This window comes from Rosa rugosa, chromosome 6 (assembly GCF_958449725.1).
Source record: "Rosa rugosa chromosome 6, drRosRugo1.1, whole genome shotgun sequence".
NCBI classification, from domain to species: domain Eukaryota; kingdom Viridiplantae; phylum Streptophyta; class Magnoliopsida; order Rosales; family Rosaceae; genus Rosa; species Rosa rugosa.
The window spans coordinates 9,471,247-9,494,750 of NC_084825.1; the positions used below are offsets into that span (position 1 = coordinate 9,471,247).

The 23,504-nt window shown below is 37.4% G+C and overlaps 2 protein-coding genes across 2 annotated transcripts; one reads left to right on the forward strand and one right to left on the reverse strand.

Moving 5' to 3' along the window:
* The first annotated feature begins 11,737 nt into the window (after positions 1–11,737).
* LOC133716181 (dynamin-related protein 4C-like) lies at positions 11,738–13,885 on the forward strand. The gene has a single exon (XM_062142902.1). The coding sequence runs from the start codon at positions 11,738–11,740 to the stop codon at positions 13,883–13,885; it is 2,148 nt and encodes a 715-aa protein (XP_061998886.1).
* Positions 13,886–16,085: 2,200 nt separating this feature from the next.
* Positions 16,086–16,893, reverse strand: LOC133716182 (dnaJ protein P58IPK homolog B-like). Its single transcript, XM_062142903.1, has 2 exons — positions 16,344–16,893; positions 16,086–16,099 (listed from the first exon to the last, which is right to left on the reverse strand). Exons 1-2 carry the CDS (start codon positions 16,891–16,893, stop codon positions 16,086–16,088), a joined length of 564 nt encoding a protein of 187 aa, XP_061998887.1.
* Positions 16,894–23,504: the final 6,611 nt, after the last annotated feature.

The following is a 23,504-nucleotide window of genomic DNA, read 5'->3' on the forward strand; positions in this document are numbered from 1 at the left end:
GAAGCCACTATAATGGACTTCTTACCATTACATTCACACTACAATGTATTCCTATAAATACCCTCTTTTGTGAGAATATAAAAACAGACATTCCTTCATCAATTTTCCATCTTCTTTCTCTCTCAATTTTCTTACCATAGCAGATTTCATATCTTCAAGGAGCTTAGCTGTGCCATCCACCCTCCTAACTGTGATCACCACCTTGTACCGCCCCACCTTAGAGCTGCTTTGGATCTTTGGGACGTAATCAAGGGTTGTTCATTCCATCATTATCATCATATCTTCACGGTTATGTGTAATTGTAGATAGAGAATTCTGTTTTTATTTTCTTTATAAACTGAAATTATGAGTTCATAATCTTATTTTTGGAACAATTTTGATGCTCTTTTCAAAGTAATATTAGTTTATGTGTTCTTGATCTTTGTGTGTTTCATCTATATGAAAAGATAATCTTATTTTGTTTTAAAGAAAACGTTTACATGTTTTTGGTTCTTTGGTTCGAAACATAGAGTGATTGCATGTAATTGGAGCTAGCAATTAGGTTTATGCTTTGTAATCCTAATTCAAATGAGTAGTAAAGGCTTAGAACATAAGTCGAAATCAGATTGTTTATGCATTGAATTGACATGCTTTGTGTACATGGATTTGCATAATTATTAACCAAACTTTCACATGAACTTAATGATTTGAAACTTGAGTTTGCATGATTGCTTTGATTGTGTGAAACCTGTTTTCAAAATATATTGGTTAGTTGCTTTGCTTGATCAATTGTGTAAAGGGAAGTAAAATAAGAGACATTGTTTGCTTTTAACTTTGTTTCTTGGTTGATAACTTTTCATGGTATTAGTAAAGGATTAAGGATGCATGTAACAAATTGATCTTGAATTGTAGTGGATGAATTGTTACCAAAAGTTTATGTTCATGATTCCATTCATCTTCAACTTTTTGCTTTATTTTTGTTTTCCAAAATTTTCATTCCAAAACTCCCCAAAACCTTTATTTGATTTCGTGATATGTGTTCTTGTATATAAATTTGTGTTTTTAGCTTTTCGTACTTGTGAATATTTCAAATATAATCTGAAAATACCTTAAAAGAACTCGTGAACTTTGTTTAAGTTTTTAGGATGTTAGTTTCAGTTCATGTGTGTTTTTCTAGTTATTTTTGTGTTAGAATTAGTTTTTATTTAGATTTTGTGTTTCTGCTATATTTATTTGTATTTACTTATATTCCTGTTCTTTGTTTTATTTTTATAAATAATACTTCTTATTGTTTAAATTCTTTATTTGTTTACACAATTACAGGTGTACCCTCAATCCCCGGATAGAACGATCCCTATTTACCATATACTAACGATGACATTTTACAGGGTTAAATTGCGTGCTGCTTGTAGCATGTCACTTACCACTACATCAAAATCATTCAAGACGTATATGCTGACACAAAATATTATATATACCTTTTTAAAAATATGAGGCGCCCTGAATTGGAGGCCCTAGGCCTAAGGCCGGCCCTAACAATGAATACCTTTTGCCTCTTCCCCTCATTATTGTCTCTTCAAAGATGCTTCCCCGCCACTACCTGCATTCTCTTAATATGCATGTTGAGCTCGAGTTTTCTCAAATCGCTATTTGGGTTTTGCATATTAATTTTTAATGCCACAGGCCACTATGTTTCTAAAGCAGTAAATGAAAATATCTTCAAAGCTATGATCTTTTAGTCCATGGTCCAAGCATTTCAATCTTTAACCACAAGAAACTTCATCTGGGGGTACCTCTAATCTCATCTAGGTTCTTATTTTCTGAATTACGAAGTCGATCCTCATTTTTTGTGGTATTCAAAGTGTTATTCGTTCAAGCAACTGACATCGGTATAACTTTGAGCATTTCAATTTTGAGATTCCACAATTTGTATTTGGTCACACATTTTCTTCTTCAGTAGTTAAAGAAGTTAAGTAGCAATTAGAAGTAAATCTACCTCTTTGGGCAATCAATTTCAGCGGGAAAGCTGTGGGAATTGATCAAATTCCAGAGGCTGACCAAGTTTCAGCTTTAGGACCATTCTTCTCAAGTGTTAGTCTTTTTAGACTCTATTGACCAACTTTTGATTCGGCCTTAATAGACGTGCACTTCTGTTCTATACACTATCGACATCATCACTTTCATATGATCGGCTTGATACCTTCCCCGCGAATATTGTACTTCGGATTGTTGTCTTTATTCTTCTTTAAAATCAAAATTTTTTTAATCCGATGTTAAAAAATTAACAACATCGGTTTTTAACATATCCGATACCTATGAAGTGATGTCTATCTATAGATTTGTACTAGTGATGAAATTTTTATAAGTGGGGTGGTTGTTACACCCCGTACTTCAATTTACCAGTTTACTAGTCATTTGGATGGTAAACGACAACTGTCGTTACTTTTTAACTTAGTTTCGAGCTTTCAGTTCTAAAAGTTGACTTTTATTTCATTCACTTTTTTTAGAAATATTTTTTCATGAAAGTTGTAGAGGACGTTAAACAGATTCTGTGGATACATGGCACCCTTAAATCAGAGTTCGTATGAAGAAGTTATAGTCTAAAAAATAAAAATTATTGTTTTGGGAAACTGACTATAAATAGCCAGTTACCCTTAGTATTTTTCCATTTCCTGAAAAATTACCCAAACCTTAGGTTAGTTTCTCTCTACGTCGACCCAGGCATGACTCGACCTGAGGGGGCCGATCTGACGGGTTCTCCATTGTCAGACCGACCTAGGCCAATGGACCAGTAGCGTTGGAACCATCGTTCTACGCTGCACCATCCTAGCCCTTGGTTTACGCCAAATCACACCTGGGAGGAAGAATCGAAGCGTTGAAGACATTTCGGGTCCACAAGCTCGACCGATCTAGAACTCTTAACTCCATCCACCTCCAATGACGAAACAAGTTAGGTCTTGAAGCTCTTCCAACGTCTAGCAATCCTTCAAGTGGCATAGCACGAATCACAACGAGGAAGGAGAATCGAGTTTAGAAAGATTTCTACAATTTTTCTTTTTCGAGGCAAATTTTGGCCAATCCATTTGTTATTTCGATTTGTGATAGTTAAAAAAGTTGTTTGGGTTGTAGAGAGGAAGATTTTGATATAAGTTTCATGGTCCAAATTGGTGGTCAGATTGGTGGTGTGTGCCACCTCTTCTGGCTTTCTTATTTAGCCCATTGGATAGGGCTTGAGATACGGACCTTGTGAATATAGTTTTGGTGAAGGCTTGTTATCGATAGGAGATTTCCAAAGTTTGGAGTTTCGGGTGTTAATTTATGGGAATCCGATCATTGGATTTCCTTCGTTATTCTAACTGATGAAACGATGATGTTGGTAAAATTTGGTTTGACTCTGAGGAGTTTTGGAACTTTTAGGTTCCGAGGGTTGATGAAATCTGAGTTTCCAGTGTAATTAACGTAATTTATTTCAGAATTCCATTCAGTTATTTATGATGCACTGTTGTGTACAGGAAGACATACCGAGCCACTGTTCGACGAATGAATCCTTATGTGTGATCGCGTAAGCTGTACTGTGAGTGGACTTTTGCTTTAAATAATATGCATGCAATTAATTTTCTAAATGAATGATTTTATTTGTCATTTTGAGCATTTTGGTTTGACTTTCAGAATAAAGAATTACCTTGATGAATTTCCTATGCTCGAATTTTAAAATGGCAACTTTAGTCATGACTTAAGGTTTTCCTTTTATATTTGGGATTTGAGCTGAGCCGTGACATGCATTTTATGAAAATATTTTTTGAGGAATATTTCTGGAATCAAGTACGATTTTTTATTTATGATATATAGTTTTCGGCAAATTGTTTTCCGAGGCTATTTCCGGAAATGAAATATATTTTTTTATTCGTTGATAATGAGCTTTTTGAAAGAATTTCGAAAATGATAGATTTTCGATGGAAACTATAATTGTCTAATATTTATTACCAGCTTTTGATTTTGGCATTGGGAATGCTTTAGCGATGATATCCTTGAGTTCTGTCAGCAGTGGGATTTGGATATTGTTTATGACATATTTTTTATAATTTAAGCTCACAAGTTATTTTTGATTATGTTTTTTCTTTAAGAGATTTAGTTAATCACATTGGCTTGATATACTTCTTGAGTGTGATTGAATTTTGAGATTTTTCAAGTGTGACGGGGAATCATACTTGCATTTATTTACCTTTGCAATTATGGATTTATGTGATATTTTTGGGGAAGAGTTTTATCTTAGTTTTTGAATTGCTTTCTGCACCATATTTGGGTTGTATTTATACTACTGGCTAGCTTATTGCTCCTCCACACAATACCTTGCTTGTGGGTTACAGTCGAGCTATTAGTCTGGGAGGATATTACAAGAGTCTAGGAGGCTCCGACATGATCCTGGGAGGTTATCTTTATCATATGGTGACTTTTCCTTCCCCATGTTTTAGGTTTATGCTTAACCAGCAGGGCTGGTGTTATTTTTACGAGATTTCCTTTAAGAAATGCTTTATAAAAGTTTACATGCATAAATGATTTTAAAATATCAAAGCAGGAAAGTATTAAAGTTTCTTTAATTTCAGTTCATACGAATATTTATTTTTGTCCACTCACGCTGACGTGTTTTTCAAATACTTTCCCTACTTTTATATTCTTGCACCATATTAATTAGATTGCTCTGATAGCCAACCTTTTTGTATAAATTTTGGAATTTGAGTAGATGTAGACTTATTGTACTGTTGTGGAGTTTCTTGTGGAATGGGGAGGAGGTATGCTCCAGGAGTTTAGGTTGGTTGTGAAATCTCTAGAAGTATGATTTTATTATTCACAGGTTTTGGGTAGTCCATTTTTAAGAGTAATTCTGCCAAATTTTGTTAGAGTTATTCCAAAAGTAGGCCCCGCAGGGCGACCTAGGATTTCAGGGTGAAATCCGGGGCGGATCCTTTCAATTTTTTTGGCCGAACTTTAAAATTTTGAAAAGCTAAGATTTGCTAATATGTTTGTATGACTATTTTGGCAGTTTTAATTGCATTTAAACAAAGAAATGAGAAGTATGTGTTATAAAGAAACTAATAATATAAAGGATTAAATACTGTTTACTCCCTATACTTATAGGGTTTCATCGTTTCAGTCCCTGACCTTCGAATTTCACCTAAAAAGTCCATGAACTCTCAATTTCCTCCCAATTGGTCCCTGCCGTCAAAATTTTCTGTTAAAGTTGCCAAAAATGTCTATTATGCCCTCACTTACTTTGTTTTTTTTTTTTAATTTATTTTCTCTCTCTCTCTTTTATTTCTTTTTTTCATTTCACCTCTAAAAAATCTGTGGATTGGAACCATCTTGATGAAGAGATGAAACAGAAGGAGGCGAGAGAGCCGGAAGAAGAAGAAGAGGTAAAAAGAAAAAAAGAAAAAAAAGAGGAAGAGAAATATATATATATATATATATATATATATATATATATATATATATATATATATATTTTTAAGTAAATGAGGGTATAATAGACTTTTTAGGGGAAGATAACAGAGTTTTTGACGGATGCTTGACTGTAGGGACCAATTGGGAGGAAATTGGGAGTTCAGAGACTTTTTAGGTGAAATTCGAAGGTCAGAGACTGAAACGATGAAACCCTATACTTAAGCAGTATTTAACCCTATAAACTAAAGTCAACATATTAAATTCATCTGGATTAGATCAAGAAACTAATAATATAAATTAAAGTCAACATATTAAATTTGCTAATTTTTCATTAACAAGTTTACAATAATTTAGGATTACAATTAATATATTGATTTTTACTGTTTATTGTGTAAAATATACTAAATAAGGGTATGTTAGGTATGAAAAATTTAGGTGTTGAGTCAGCAAGATAGAAAATGAAATAAATTCAATGTAGCAGCTGAGTCATAGGACCGCAATTAACAAAAAAAAATTCATCTGGATTAGATCCAATACAGGGTGTGAGTTTTGGACTTAGATCAAATTATATTATATATATATATTGATGATGAAAAACTTGCATGCTGTTAATGGATACATACAGATTTTGAAAGAAGATCTCGAAAAGAAAAGGAAAAGGATCTGTGACCGTATTAATTTTGCATCTCATATGTGTGTGTGTATAATTTTTTTTGGACGAATTATACATATACATTTAAAAAAAAAAAAAAAAACCTATGCCTTTCTCTTGAGAGAGAGAAAGTTTTCTCGCTGGCGGCGATGTACATTCGATCAGAAAAGAAGGGATCGCCCTTCTCTATGGTCCAAATCTTGGTGGTGATGGTGGGCTCCTCCTTGAACGCTCCATGCTTTCAGGCGTTTGTCTACCTTCTCCCCTTTGCGGTGATGGTCAATCTTGGTGGCGGTGTGAGTGATCTAAGATGTGACCGGATCTGGTTTTGTGGAGATGTAAAAGATCCTACTCTTGGTGGCGGCGTTGGGGTCAAGACTTTGGGATGGGCAGAGACGACAGCCAAGGCTTGGGACGAGGAAGGTTTTCATCTTCCCTGCAGATACGGTGGTGCCTTGTCTTACTGGATGGCTGCTAGCAGAGTCCATTCAATTTCGTGGTTTGGCGGGGAAGCTTCTCAGTTCAAAATCAGGCTGGATGGCGAGCGTCGGCGTCTGACATGGTAGGGAAGAAGACGTTGACCCGTCCGTGTAGGGCAGTAAAGACGTCGGCGGCGGCTGCGGAGTGTTCCTGTCGGCTGCTAGGGTTTCAGGAAAGTTGCAATGTTGGGCTCCACTTCGGGCTTTGGGCTTAGGCTGGACTGGGCTGTTTTGGGCTTTGTTTATTTTATTTTACATTTTAATTTTAGTCTCTCATCTTTCTTTTTTGAAAGAAGTTATGACTACTTTTTTCTTCCTTTGAGTGAAGAGAGATCGCAAAAACCAGATACTCGGTTGGTCTCTTTATTTCATTTCATTACTTCTGAGTATCTAAGTTTTTGTTAGAATAATGGTGCGTGGAATTCCTAAAAGGTGGGTGTACTCTGGATTGCGGAGTTCTATTTGTCAAAAATATGATTTTTGTAAGTCTTAAATGACAGCTCTTTAAAAGTGTAGTTTGGTACTATTTACTGAATTATAAAATCGAGCTGACCAGTTACGATTCAAGAAAAAAAAAACATATACATTATTTGGAAGGATTATATATAATACATGTGTGTGCAAGGGCGGCCCTGGGGGTGTTCAAATTGAGCAGCTGCACAAGGCCTCCGGTTTTCGAAGGCTCTTAATTCAATTTTATAATGGCTTTAGATAAATATATATGTTAAGAATGCTGAAACTTATATAATTGTTGTTTAGTTCAGTTGACAACTCTATCTTAAATTGTCAGGCTTGATTGGTCTCGGGTTCAAAACCCATGGGTGCTTAGCTCTATTTAATTTTTCCTTTGCCTTTTTTGTGATCTTCTATCTTCTTTTAATATTTTTTTTTTGTTCTTTTCATTCCTAAGACCTCTCTACTTTCTTCTTCGATCTTGTGTTATGTTTATTGACTTTCTTCTTTTTTTCTTTCTTTCTATTTTTCCTTCCTTGTTTATGTTTTTAGGCCTCCATAAGGCCGGCCCTGAGGGCTGCCGACTGAGGCGGCTGCCTCAGGCCACCGGCCTCCGGTGGGCCTCCGTCAGTTTTTTTTTTATATATATAAATATAGATTTCAACAAAGGTTATATATTTTGCTTCGCACTAGTTACATTGATGGGCCATTGTAGTTCAGTTGGTAGGTAATCTAGTGGCTTACATTTATGAGCCACCCCACCCAAGTTCGATTTTTGAGCTTGTTCAATTCACTTTGCTTTTTTTATTTTTATTCTTTTTTCTGGTTTACCTTACTACTCTTTTATTTTTTATTTTTTTGGTTTCTTTTGGTATAATCACCTTTAATTCCTTTTCTTTGTTGCTAATATAATTTAAGAAAATAAATATAGATGTAACAAAATACTATATGAAAATTAAATTTTATTATTGAATAAAACAAATTTGGTTGATCGAACACTATTCATGAGGCCACATTTTATTTATTCGCCTCAGACCTCTACAATGTCAGGACCGGCCCTGGGCCTCCACCATTTTTTATCCTATTTACACCAAACATTTTTTCCTAGTTATGCTAATTGAGATCGTGATTAATAAGACATTATTTAAATTTTTGCACTAGGCCTCTTAATTTTCAGGACCGGCCCTGTGTGTGTGTGTTGAGATGGGATTCCTAAGGTGTAATACCCCGAAAAAAATTCAAATTTAATTCCGTGGATTTTTAGAAATGATTTCACCATTGTGGGAGCGAGTACGAGGCTTGAAGAAGTTGTGGAATTAGTTCGAACGATTTAATTTTCGAAAACGAACGTTATTTAGGGGGTCTCAAAAAGTGACTTTTTATACATACAGAATTTGGGAAAACTTCCTTCATGAAAGTTGTAGAGCTCGTCGATACGATCGCGTGTATATGTGGAACGCAAAAATCGGAGTTCGTATGAATTAGTTATGATTTTTTTGAAAAAGTTTCCAATTTGGTATAAAGCTTCCATTTTTGGAAATTTCCAAAAATAAAAACAGATTTTCCAAAAATGGAAAATCTGCTGCAGAAAACGCTCTCGGCCGGAAATCGCCTTGATTTTTCGTCCGGCCATATCTTCCTCCTCCGGCCACCGATCCTCACCAAACTTCTTCCATTGGCTTCGTATGGTCCTTGCGCACCTGTCTGTGGCAGCCTTTCATGGCGGCGCGGCCTGTAGCGGCGGCGGAAAGCTTGTTCCGATTTAAGCCCGATTTTGAGTCAACGCCGATATCTTGAGTTTCCGGCCACCTTTCTTTGTGATTCTTGGCTTGATGAACTCGCCTTGAGATTCTGAACCAGACTCCAGAAGGAATCGAAGCGAGTGGTGGACGTTTTCACGCTGATCGGAGCTCTCGCCGGATTCTGGAAAAATTCCGGCCACCGTGACTGAGTTTGGTAATTTTCGACCTCTTCTTGATGTTTTCTGATAGCAAGCCTTTAGAGTTTTTTGTTAAGCATGATGAGAGGAAGAAGAGCAGCCCGGCCCCGACACCATTGGCGGTGGTCGGCGGCGGCTCTGCCACTAACTCCGGCGGCCCTTTCCAGCCACCTCCGGGGATCAAAAATATGGTTTCTGTACATTTTCAGATTCTATATTTCAATACGATCATTTTGGTATATTACACGTAATTTTTGGATATCGTATGATTAAGTTATGAATTTTTAAGTTTCGATCGATTTCGATCGTTCGATTTGTGATCTGTGAAGATCAGACCGTCTGATGGAATTGTAGATTTGATATGTTGATCGTATGACTGTCCCGATGACTTTGTGTGGTCACGGACGAAGATCCGACCGTTGGATCTTCGTATAATTGAGAAATGGTGATTCGGGAGGCGATTTGTGAGAATCCATCCGTCGGATTTTTATATAAGTTAGAATCCGACCGTCAGATTCCCGTATATGTGTGCTTTTGAGTTGTTGGCTAAGTTAAGATCATTATTGGATTAGGTGATCGATGGATTTATTTGGCGGACGATTCGTGAGATTGTTAATTGAGCTGTTAAGAAGACGCAGCTGGATCAGAGGTGAGTAAACCTCACGTGGTTCATATTACGAACCGAATAAATTTAATTACTTTATTTTGTCGTAATTGTGTGAAAATATTTATGAAATAAATATTTGTTTTAAATCATATGGGCTTGATCAACTACGGTCCATAGGTAAGTAAAATGTATTTAAACTATAAAAATGAATTTCACGATTTTATTGTGTGGACTATAGTTGGTATTAGTGATTATCCCTGAGCGGATAATTACGTATATATATATTTATGTGGAATATATATATGGATGGTGTGGCATTGTGGTATGTGGATTATTGAATTGAATATTTACATATGTCGGAAACATATATGTATTGGTAGAATTGTTGTGATGCAAACAATATTTGTGAGTGAGTTCATATATTGTTTTTGGGTATGACTTTTCGGGAAACAATATGTCGTAGGAAATGGTATTTCTATTGTTTTGAAAAGTGTTTGAGGATTTGGGGAGTTGCAGGTTGTGATTTCTCCTTTTGGGTTGGGAAACATTTTCAGATCCGGTATGACCATTTTAAATGTTTTAATCTGACGACCGGTGGTCTGAGGATAGAGTCACAGGTTGTGATTTCTCCGTTTGATTTGTTTTAACATTTTGGGTCCAGTGCGACTCGCTTAAATGTTTTGATCTAAGGGTCAGGTTGGCCTAAAGATCCGGGGTTTGCAGGTTGCATCCTCAGGCAATATATCGTAATTACGCCTTTGGCCCGGTTAGTGATTTCGATCAGTTAGAGCTCTAGTCTGTCTGCCAACGTGTCCAGGTTGGACCGGATTTTCATAATGATTTGTTAGGTTAACATTTCCTATGATTTTGTCACGATGTGACTTGTAAGAGTCCTTTTGGTAAAAGGTGTTGAGTTTTGGATGGATTTATTAGTGTGAGTTGATGATGTTTTTAATTAATTTCCTTGTTAATTCTTTTGTTTAAATTTCTATTCTTTTTCTCTTTTCTTCTTTTTCGGTTATATTGTTTATTATCTCTATTTATTTCCTTGATCATTTCTATGGTTCGATTTCCCGTTTATTTCTCGTTTTCATTTTATTGTTTGATTTTAATGTAATCTCCTGAACTAAATTATATGCAGGGATTACTATGACTTCTGATTTTATGCGTGTTGGTTATTTCCTGAATTAATTTTCTATTCATGATTAATGTTCTTATTAGTTTAATTGGGAAGTGCAGTGATGGATGAGACTTGTAGAAAGTTGAGAAATATTATTCCGTATTGTGGGGATAAAGACATCTTGTTAAGAGTAGAGATGAGTGATTCATTTGATTTCTTTGTGTGTGATTTCAAATGATTTGGAGTTAATGATTTTGGTGATCGATTATCGAGATTGTGGTTTTCTTTGTGGATGTTGAAATTGTTGGTTGTTACTTGAGTTAAAAGTACTGTGTTATAATAAATCAACCATTCTTTCTTTTACTCATACTGGCTGTCAAAAGCTTACCGGGTTTTGTGTTGTTGCAATCCTGGTACACTATTCAAACGGTGTAGCGGATAATCCTACAGGACTGGAGAATTCAGGAAGGTGATCGAACCGTGTAGAGTAGCTGCTTTGTAATACTCTGATTTTCAGTTGTGAGGTTTGTTATGCTCATTAGAGCTTTACAATTTACTTTGTACGAGTGAGTTGTAATAATTAACTCGAGGTCTGCGAGTTTTGAATTTGAGCGTGAGTGGCGAGGTTGTTTCTGAGAAAAAAAAATTCAGAACGTTTATTTGTTTAAGTTATTTAATTCATGTTTCGGATTTAAATTTGCTATTCAAAATTCGGGGCGTGACATAAGGTCATTTCCCCTAAAACAAAAACCTAACATATAAAAATTAATTTAGGCTGGTGTCACAGAGGGTTGTAGGCTACTGTAGGCATCGTCATGTCGAAGACATCACTCAGGTTTGAGAAGATGGCCTTAGCCATTGTGTTGTCAGTTAACATTAATGAGCAATGACTGCTTCACTTTTATCAAGTATTCCACTCCATTTGATAAATGTTTGAGGTCCAAAGCACATACGTCCAGAGCATCTTCTGAAACTGTATACTCTATCCCTCTTAAACCGTATCATATAGTCTCTCGGTCTCTCCTCCTTCCTCACAAGCCCATACTACTTTTCTCAACATCACAAAATGGGAAAGAACAAAAACAAATCAAACACCAGCAGTAGTAGTTCAGAAATGGGAGGAAAGCATGCTCAAACTGATTTAGGCGTCAAACCATCAAGCACCGTCTTCGCAAAATTTGAAGAAGAATCATCATCATCAGTTTCACTTGCACCACGAGCACGTAATGAAGCAGACCAACAACAACATGCCGTATCTCTCAAGAGTCTCAACGTCAAAGAGGCACCGATTGTGTCTTCCTACAACGACAAAATCCGTCCCCTCCTAGATGCCGTTGACAAGCTCCGTAACCTGATGGTTATGGAAGAAGGGATCCAGCTCCCCACTATTGTCGTCGTCGGAGACCAATCATCTGGAAAGTCTAGCGTCCTGGAATCCCTCGCGAGCATCAGCTTGCCACGTGGACAAGGTATCTGCACCAGGGTGCCTCTTATAATGAGGCTTCAACACCATTCAAGTTCAGAACCGGAGCTTTCCTTGGAATACAATGGTAAAGTTGAGCGCACTGATGAGGCCAGAGTTGCTGAAGATATTGTTAAAGCGACTGATGATATCGCAGGTGGAGGTAAGGGTATCTCTAACACGCCTTTAACTCTGTTAGTGAAGAAGAATGGTGTTCCGGATTTAACAATGGTGGATCTCCCTGGAATCACCAGAGTTCCTGTTCATGGTCAGCCTGAGAATATCTATGACCAGATCAAAGATATGATCATGGAATATATAAATCCTGAACAGAGTATCATTCTGAATGTATTATCGGCTACTGTCGATTTTACCACTTGTGAATCAATTAGGATGTCACAGAGTGTGGACAAAACTGGTGAGAGGACTCTTGCTGTGGTTACAAAAGTTGACAAGGCACCGGAGGGACTTGTAGAGAAAGTAACAGGTGATGATGTCAACATAGGGCTTGGCTATGTCTGTGTCAGGAATAGGATTGGAGAGGAAACCTATGAGGAGGCAAGGGCTTTCTCTGACCAACTATTCCAAACTCATCCTCTGCTTTCTAAAATTGATAAATCCATGGTTGGAGTTCATGTTTTAGCACAGAAGTTGGTGCAAATTCAAGCTACAAGTATAGCCAGGAGCTTACCTGAGATCGTGAAGAAGATAGATGACAAGCTGAATTTTTGTCTTTCGGAGCTGAACAAACTGCCTAAAGGTCTTTCATCTTTTGCTGAGGCGATAACGGCTTTCATGCAGATAATTGGATCGTCGAAAGAATCGCTTAGTAAAATTCTTGTGAGAGGAGAATTTGATGAGTACCCAGAAGAGAAGCACAAGCATGGGACCGCTAGACTGGTTGAATTGCTTAATCAGTATTCTGAAGAACTGCACGAGTGTGATGGAACTGATGTCGCAAGTAATTTCTTGATGCAGGAGATTAGGGTTTTAGGGGAGGCAAAACGTATGAGTCTTCCAAATTTTCTTCCCCGCAGTGCTTTTCTGGTTATTTTGCAGGGAAAAGTGAAGGGAATTTCGAGTATTCCAATTCGATTTGTTGAGAAGATATGGGGCTACATCGAGGATGTGATGATATCTGTGTTAATGAAACATTCAGAAAATTATCTTCAGCTTCAGTTGTGTGCTAAAAGAGCTGGTCATAATTTGATCGCCAAGATGAAAGAAAGATCAGTTAAGTGGATGATGGAGATTGTAGAAATGGAGAAGCAAACTGATTATACATGTAATCCGGAGTATGTTACTGAATGGCAAAAGCTTATGAATAATCTGGGTGGATTTCTCCATGGAGTCCTGGGGGATGAGCATAAACCTCCTAGCTTTGTTGTGGACGATATTGGCATGGTTGAAGTTGAAGTTTTTAGGCAGTACCCGCGGGATCTTTTATCTGAAGCTTTTGACTTGAAAATGCGGATGATTGCATATTGGAAGGTCGTTCTGAGAAGGCTCGTTGATTCCATGGCATTGCATTTGCAGCTAAGTATTGCCAATCTTGTGAACAAGGACATGGAGATGAAGATTGTTACAGAATTAATGGGACCGAATAATGCAGGTGGAATTGAGAAGATGCTGGAAGAGTCTCCGGCAGTAGCATTGAAGCGTGAGAAGCTGAAAAAGAGCATCAACAAGCTTAAAGAATCCAAGGAGGTTGTGGGTAAGATTATGGATGGCATTATCACGTATGGTGATTAAGTACTTGTGTGATGGTTTTTGATAAGGCCGTTTCTAGACAAAGCATTTTGTTTATGGCCTATTTCTAATTGAAAGTACTTGTGTGAAAAAGAACTTTGGTAATGTAGCCTGTTTCCAGCTAGTTAGGCAAGGCATTTTGTGTATCATGTATGATCTGGATGGTATGTATAGTATCTGTTTCCAACTACTTACTTGAGAATGGTTTTTTTTTTTTTTTACGAATAATCTTTCTTCAATTGATTAGATTATCTTGTTATTTTTCATAATCTTGAATTCTTGATAGCTGATGTTATGCGTGAAAATATAATCCATCAAGTACACCGGCCGATGTTAGTATCAACTAGCTTCAGTAATTGATTCCACAAGAAAAGTAATTTTCTTCTTGCGAGCAAGTATTTGACTGTGTTCTCTGCATCATTAATGGCATCATGTGGCACAATTGAAATGCAAACTATAACAATCGCATGTCTTCTTTATCATATCCGTCCGTACATAATTGCTGGTAGCATCAAAATGGAGCTTCGATCTTGCCCTCAAACACCGAAAAGTGCAATTTAACAAGTCACTTGTTTTGAGTCTTTTGACCACAAAAAGAAAAGATTTGGCAAGGTGTGATTAAGCTGAATTCCACAATTGAAGTTTTATGATTCAAGCTGGTGGTCTACATTCTACTAATGCACTATTTCATTAAACTTGCAATAATTATTGGGAACTGTTTTTTTTTTTTTGAGTTGAAAAGGGTATCTATTATACAATTCAATCAGCAGTATAATAATGTCTTGCCTCTGAGGATTGTTAAAAAAGAGTCATTACTACCTTTGCCTCTGAGGATTGTTAAAAAAGAGTCATTACTACCTTTTAGGATTACACCTAAAACAAAGAAAATTAGAGCTCTGAAGAGGAATAAATGAAATAATGGAACTTCTATCTTCTTTGCATGTTGATCTTTTTCACTCTCATGAAAAAATGGTAGAAGCCGCAGCTTCCTTGACCAAATGGAGATTCCTCCCCAGAAATAACCTTATCCTCCAACAATTTAAGAAACTGCTTTCTTCCTTTGAGTTTAAGTCGAGTCTCTTTTGTCTTAGCTTGAGAAGTTCCTATTCTATCTTAGGTTTGTTCTTTACTCTCTTCGGTTTTCCAAGTTTCTTGTTATGAGGTGAAATTGTCTAGCCTCCCATTCTTTTGAGGAATGGCCAAAGCCATTTCATCGTTCACAACAAAAGCCGGAGTTGCAAAGCAAGCATCTTCTTACTCGATCTGACCATTGCAACTGCAGCAGGACGCTTATGTCCACTTAAAGTTACCATAGCTAATGACAAGAGAAAAGATCCCGGGGGTACTGTCTAAAAACTTCAACTTCTGATGTATATACTTCAGGGTAGCTGCTTACACTCAGATACACATATATTCTGAAGCAGTCATAGATTGCCTTAAATGTATAGGGATCGGCCAAAACTATAGCAAGGCATCTCTTTTGATATGGGATTTAAGAAAGGTTAGTAACGAAATCTCTTTTGAGCAACATCCCAATGCAAAGCTTATATAGTGTACTGAAAAATGGGAAGCAAATCTATTAAACGAAGGTGGTAGTAACCATATTCATACTAACTGGGGGATTTTACTCATGCAGCCTTGCAACTGGATCCAAATAATTAATGAAGTTGTCAAAGAAAATATTCGAGTTCATTCTTGTGTACTCTCCTACTTTCTGTATTTTTTGCAACTCCTTCTTTGACTGCTTTTGTTATTCTGAAACCAATAGGTGGCCGATCTTAAATAGGAGCAACAACGATCCGGATCTCATTAGCAACAACATTCCGGATCTCGCCTCGGATTCTTCCAATTCCGCTACCGTATTCTCCATAACCATATACACAGATCTGTGTATACAGATATGTAACATAACTTGTTGTGTTGATTATATATTCTATATATAAAGCCCATAAGATCATAATTAACCTTTTAAAAATTTCCAATTTGAGGTGCATAGCCTGTTCTAGTAACCATTCTTTGAAATTGATAGATTGTAGTACACTGACCCCAAGCTCCCTCTGTTAATCTGAGTTCGAATCTACTACAATTCAATCTATGTTGATGTTAATTAATTGTAATTGTAAACAAAAACTTCCTTTTCTGATATAATAGCGAGTACAAACCCTAAGCACAACCGCAGAGTGCAGAGAATTAATTAATTTGTCTATAATTCAGATACTGCACGTAAAAACAGGAGAAACTTTTAAAGTTGAACTGAGGAACAAATTCGAGTTTGATAATGATTTACATACAATTTAGAAGTAGGGAACCTTGAGATGATTCGTAGGTTATTACTTAATTAAAAAGCACGTACTCAAAAACTGATGGAGGCAATAATTAATTAACTACGTACGTACAGAAAACTGAAAGATCAATCAAGCAACCCTACATACAGAAATCCTCATACAACATGTCTTTTGACCTGGGTTCGTTTTCCTCATTATCTTGATAGTCTTCTTGAAAACATCCCGATCATCTCTACTGGTCTTAGCCTGTGGGCAAGCCCTCTTGCGAGTGTTCTTGACCTTAGACCCTTGAAACTGCCCAGTACTTAACAACTTGTCGTAAGCCTTCTTTTTGGCAGAGTCAGAGAGAAAGTCCAATGCCGCTTTGACATGCTTGAAAGCCCCTTCTGCAGCAGCAGAGCTATTCTTGTCTGGGTGCACAAAGCGCGCCAATTCTTTGTATTGTTTCTTGATGGTTACATAGTCAGTAACCTGTTGGAAGCCAAGAACATGATACCAATCTTTCTTCTCTGACACAGCTTTATGAATCTGGTATGCTAGGATGAAGTGATCGACGTCTTGCAAATCCGGGTCGAATTGTTTGGCTACCATAGCCTGCTTGATCGCCAACTCGAAGTATTGAAGCTTGAAAAACGCTTCTGCAGTATCTCGTGCCTTCACAGCAGCCATCTTGGCGAGGTTAACGAGGGGATCATGAGGAAACGGGTAAGTGCTACTGCTGGCCATGATAGTACTACTCTTGATCGATGAATTTGGAAGAAGAGGATGGTAATGAAAATTAGTAACCGACAAGAAATTGGGGATTTGACGCTAGATATTGTGGACCACTAACCCTATTTATACTAACCCTTGACTGAAACTTGAGCAATACGTTACACATCTAATGAAGAAAAGAAAATGAAAACTTGCCCAAAACGTAATTGGATCAAGGACACATCTTTAATTTCTTTCTTCTTTTTTTTAACCCAATTATTTTCCGCTGGTTAGAAATTTGAGTTGTGGAAGCTAAATTATTTTACTGTCCTGGAGCATAAACATGTGGTGGTCTCAATTAATCCCGGGTGAGTAAGTGTATAATATTTTGTACATTTAGTGAAAAAAATGAATAACTTAAATATTCTAGCTTCATATCCTTGCGATGCACGCATTATTATTCCTGAAATAACGTGGGAGTTTTCTTCTCATCTAATTCTTTTTATGTCTTTTATGTTTTTGAATTTTTGAATTTACCATAATAACTCTTTTAGATAATTTTATAATGAACTTTTATTTTTATTCTAAAGGTTATTATAAATATTTCAAAATTTGGTGAAGCATTTGACACAAAACTTTGGCTTCCCTTTATATTAGTAGAGATGTGGCACAATGAAAGTAAAATTGTAGACAAATGAGCCAATAAGATTGATCCGAACCACCACGTGTCTATTGTCTGGATGCATATAATAATATTTTAATTAAGAGAAAATATAAAACAGATCACCTTACAACATCGGCTTAGTAACAGTGCCGGCTCGAGCCAAGTCGGTGCTGAAAAGACGTTTTTGTCCTCCTTTCTTCTTTTAATTACTGCCTGTCATTCACTCTAGACATAAAAACCCATCATCAGCATGTGCTCGAATTTTTTCCTTTCCCTCGCTCTCAATTGCATGTAGCTCTGCCTCTGAGTCTACTCACTTCTAGGTATGATATACATGATCTATATCTTTTTGGATCTTTAATTTTGTTATGTTATTTGTTATTTGATTGCTAATTTGTTATGGTTAGGGCTTGATTCATTGTTGCATGCGCTTGGATTTTTTTGTAAATTGAGGGAGATAATCGATCTTCAGGGTGTTCTTTTGACTGAGAATGGTAGTCTAGTATTCGTGTAGATTTGGATTTGTTCAACTTTGTTGATTGAAATTCTTGCTAGGTTTTCTTTTGCATAGCTAATTCAAGGTCCAATGTTTCTAAGTAGTTGATTGAAATTAGGGTTAAATACTGTTTACTCCATGAACTTTTACTCAAAAAACACTTCAGTCCCTGTCCTTCTAATTTCACATGTTTACTCCTTGTACTCTCAATTTTGGACCAATAGGTCCATTCCGTTACTCTCCGTCCAAAAATTCCGTTAAATTGCTGACGTGGCAATTCTTTTTCTTCAAAAAGTCTATTATACCCTCAGTTCATCTGTTTTCTTTTTCTTAATTAAATTTTTTTTTAATCTCTTCTTCTTCCACCTCTTCGGGCCACATTCCCACCTCCTCCAAGTTCGTCGGCCGCAGCTGATTCTCCTTCACTATCTCATCCCACACGCTACCTTTATCCTTCATCATCTCCACCAAGCTGAAATCCTGATCAAAACCATACTCCTCAATCTCATACTGCTCCGCCAGCACCTTCCACATATGTTTCCACTTGAACACGTCCCTATTGTTGATGCTAAATGCTTCGTTCCACGCATACGGGTCAACCGCCGCCCAGATTTGCTGCTCTTCTATCAGATCCGTATCCGAAACGAATAAGATTCCCAACCCTCTCTCCTCCCTGAAAATCTCAATGGCAACCCCTCAGCGCCGTTGACCAAGAAACTCTCGGCCTTAGGGGATCGGCTGGTCTAGGTGACGTAGAAGATGTGGGTGACGTCAGTCAAAGAAGAAATCTTGGTCTTGACGTCTTCGGCGTCGGAGATGTCGCACCAGACGCACTAGACTGGGTGGTCGACGTCCTAGTTTGGACGGCGACGGCACGCGACGCCGTAGACCTTCCATGGACCGCCGAGTGTGTCTGAGACTGATAGGATTTCGGCGAGGCTATTGCCCACTTGGCCTATCACACCGGTCACTAACCCAACGCTCTTTGGTGTTTGTGGCACTTCAACTTCTTCGTACTTTTTCTGTAAATTTTTGAGTTAAAATTTGGTTAATTGGGTGTCTTGAGAGAATAGCTATAAGTAAATATAAATGAAAATTAATGTGACCTTACCAGCGCCAATAGCTCCAGCCCACCACCAGCTCATGATTTTTGGGTCTTCGCTGTTTTGCTGCTTCCTTTTTAACTTGCAGGTTTACGCCGCTGCGCGTCAGCCATGCTATTGTTGAAGAGAATATAAAATTGTTCATCGTTTTCATTTTATCTGGCAAAGTTATCTTTGTCTTCTTAATTAAGATGAAGCGGAAGTGATGAAGATTGAGCAGGTTATGGAGAGTGATGAGGGATAAACTTGTATTCGAGAGAGAGAGAGATAGCTGGAAGAAGAGATTAAAAAATAATAATAATAATTAAGAAAACAAAAAAAGATGAACCGAGGGTATAATAGACTTTTTGAAGTGAAAGAATTGCCACGTCAACAATTTAACAGAGTTTTTGGACGAAGAGTAACAGAATGGTCCTATTGGTCTAAAATTGAGAGTACAATGAGTAAACATTATGTGAAATTAGAAGGACAGTGACGGAAGTGTTTTTTGGATAAAAGTTCAGGGAGTAAATAGTATTTAACCCTTGAAATTATTTCAGCTATGTATTGATCTGCATTTGATTTCAATTAGGCTAAAAGTTTTGTTTTGCAATCTGATGTTTTATTTGTTAAAATCATTTCATGTCAAAAATCATAGTCTTTCAATTTAACATTTTTTTAAAAGCCATTGACAATGCCACTCCAAGCACTGTCTTGAACTTTGTTCTACTGATCTTAAGGATCTGCTTTTTAGCAATAGTACATATGATTTTTAGAAATAATACAATTGCTAGGAACTCATTACCTTTTTGTTGCCATTATTACCAAGTAGTATCATTGGTCCAGATGAGATTGTTGAAAATTCAGGATAATAGCATTGAGAAACCTAAAACTGATGCTCTTTTTTCTTTTTCTATACTAAATTAGTGGCATTAAATCAGGGTAATGGCATTAAAAAATAAAAATAAAATCCCATAAGAAAGTAAACTATAGTCCTTTTTTTTCTCCAACGCGGTTCTTCTTTTTCTTCTTTAGAGTAGACGGTTGTCGACCTATTTCTTTTTGGGTTAATTACATATAAGTGCATATTTGAATGTTTTTTTAGCCATAAGGCCACCAACTAGTTTTTTTTCCCTCATAAGGCCACTAGATTAAAAAATGTGTTATATTTTGGATGTTAAAAACTAATATATTTACATAAATACCACTAGAGTACAAAATCAACAGTCATTCTCTCTCTCCTCTCCGGCGAGGTCTCCGGTCAACTCCGGTGGGTCTCCGGCCAACTTCCGGTCAACTCCGGCGACTACAAAAGCTACTGTCACTAACAGCAAAAGCTACTGTAGCTTGCAACAAAAGCTACTCTGATAAAATTTCCGGCAACCTCCGGCGAGGTCACAAAAGCTACTATCACTAGAAACAAAAGCTACTGTCACTAGCAACAAAAGCTACTCTGGTGAGATTTCCGGCAATCTCCGGCGAGGTCACAAAAGCTACTGTCACCAATAACAAAAGCTAATCCAGTGAGATTTCCGCAGCCTCCAGCATGGTAACAAAAACTACTGCCACAAGCACTAAAAGCTACTCTCATCAACAACAAAAACTACTCCTATAAGATTTCCAGTAGTCTTCGATGAGGTCACAAAAACTATTGTCATCAAAACTAAAAGTTACTATCACCAACAACAAAAGCTACTCCCACTAACACCAATAACTAATGTCACCAACAATGAAAGCTAATCCGGTGAGATATCAGCAGCCTCCAGCAAGGTCACAAAAACTACAATCACTAACAACAAAAGCTACTACCACCAACACTAAAAACTATTCACTAACAACAAAAGCTACTCCTGTAAGATTTCCGACAGCCTTCGGTGAGGTCACAAAAGCTACTGTCACCTACAACAACAGCTACTCCTACTAACACTTATAGCTACTCTCATCACCAACAACAAATGCTACTCTCACTAACAACAAATGCTTCTGTCATCAACACCGAAAATCTACTGTCACTAACACCAAAAGCTACTATCACCAAAACTAAAAGTTACTCATCAAAATGCCAAAAGTTGCTTTAACCAACACCGAAAACTACTCTCACCAACATTAAAAAGCTACTGTCACTAACAACGAAATCTACTCTCACTAACACCAAAACCTACTCTCAATGTACTAGCCTTTCTTCCTTCAAACCATCATTTATCAACCCAATAATGCTACTGATAAGATAATAATGATTTGGAAATGCTAATCAAAGCGAATGCATGCCTAATCTAATACTATGTCCTTTTCCTTTCCAAATCTACATTGAGAATCAATATAAATCAACCAAGTCAGAGAAAAGCTACTTAAGTAACACACAGGAAGCTGCTCCGTTTAAGTTGATACACATTTAGACATGGATAACTTGAATAGAATATAAACTATAAATGTCCATGAATAGCAAACAGTAAACACTAAAACAAAAAGAAAGGCAAATCATGAATAAAATGTAAACTACAAATGTTCAGTGGAAGAAGATAAGGCACATATAATATCTAAATGATTTCAAGGTCTATACAAAACAAAGCTCTGTAATTGCAATGCACCAAAAATCAAAGACAAAATCAGATTGGTGGCCATTTCACTCCGCCCGACTCCGATAATCAAATCAACCACATTTCGAACACTAATTCACTAATAAAATATTAAGAACAATTGAAATCGAAGACTTTTGTTGGAGGACTCTACAAGCTCCAAGCTTGGAGTGAGCACGAACCCCCACAGTTCGACTTTTGTTGGTCTCCCCTATGAAGAAGAAAGGGGGGTAGAAGAAGGGAGGTTGCAAGTCCCCGAGAAAAATAAGAGAAATTGAATAAAAACTCGAAAACGGGAACTTTTAGTAAAAAATACCTCGAAATAGGTCGCCGGAAAAATTGGCTGGAAATGTCGCCGGAATAGTGATCGGAAAAGTGACCGAAAAAGTCGCCAGAATAGTGACCGAAAAATTGTCGGAATAGTGACCGAAAAAGTCGCCGGAAGAGTTACCAGAAAGTTGACGTGCCAGTGAGCTCCGTGCTGACGTGGCAGTGAGCTCCGTGCTGACGTGGCTGATGACATGGCGGATCTGATGTCAGTGGGCTTTGACTCATTCTAGGCCGTTGACCTTTGGGCTTTGACTTCCCCTTTTCTTTCTTTTTTTCTGGGCTGGGCTTCCTTTCTTCTCTTTTTCTTTTTCTTTTCTTCTTTTCTGCCGGTTCAAGATGCAGCTGCTCAGGTGGCCGGTTCACGTCTTTTTAGGCCGGTTTCGGGGAAAAAATTTTCGGTTCCCGGACTCTGGGATTGAGACGCTACTTGTGGAAAAAGTTGGTAGCAATTGGAGGTCTTGAATGTGGTGAACCGGTGGAATATTTGCTAAGGGTGGTTTGGAGCTTCCGGTGGCCGGTTCGGAAGTTTTTGGCCGGTTCTTGAGGTGGCGCCGCCGGTTTCTGGACTCCTGGGATCAAGCTCTTTAAGGTATGAGGTGGAGGCAGAAAAGGCTTCAAGGTTTTGTATTCGAATTTAGGGTTTTTGCTTCTTGAATCAGGGTTTGGCTATTTGTTTCAAGGTTAGGGCTTCGTGCTGTTTTAGGGAATCAGAAATTGGGAGAAAATTGAGTCGTGCTTTCATTGATAATAGGGGCCTCTTTATATAGAGGATTACAAGCATAGGGATAGAGTTGTACATGGAAACATAATCGTACATTGATTGGATATCTCCTAAAATTCTCCGAGAATATCTCTAATATAAACCTTATTTCAACTAGAGCAAGTAACCTCGAGTTTGAGCCAAACACATATTCTTTTTTTTTTGATTTTGTCAAGGGGAACCCAAAGGCTTCCTAGGCCCAAGATAAACCTCTTCGGCGCATGTGAAATGCTCCAACTGTGCATTGCAGCACAGTGCCTTGCCACTTTGACAGCTTTGGGGTTCGAACCTAGGTTGGGGAGCACACCCAACTAGGCAAGAACCACTAGGCCACTTGCAGTGGTTAGCCAAACACATATTCTGGATTTACTTGAACACTGGGAAAATTTAATTCACACATTGCTAAATACTAGATACACATCCCCTACTTAACACACCACCTATTAACTTTTTTATTTTAAAATTTTACTAGAAGCACAACCCCAAACTTCCTAAACTATCCTCATTCACAATACACCATACATATTCTGTAAATACACAGGTTCAAATCTTGTGTCCCACATTCCTAATCAATTATCGACACCTTTTCTTTTTCTTATGAAATTAAACTTCTTAATTAAAAGAACTATGTTTTTCCTCCATCAAGGTCGTCCTCTGTCCCATCTACTCCATGATCCACTATCAAATATCAAACAACATGGATCGTGAGCGGTCATGAGCAATCTTCCATGGAATG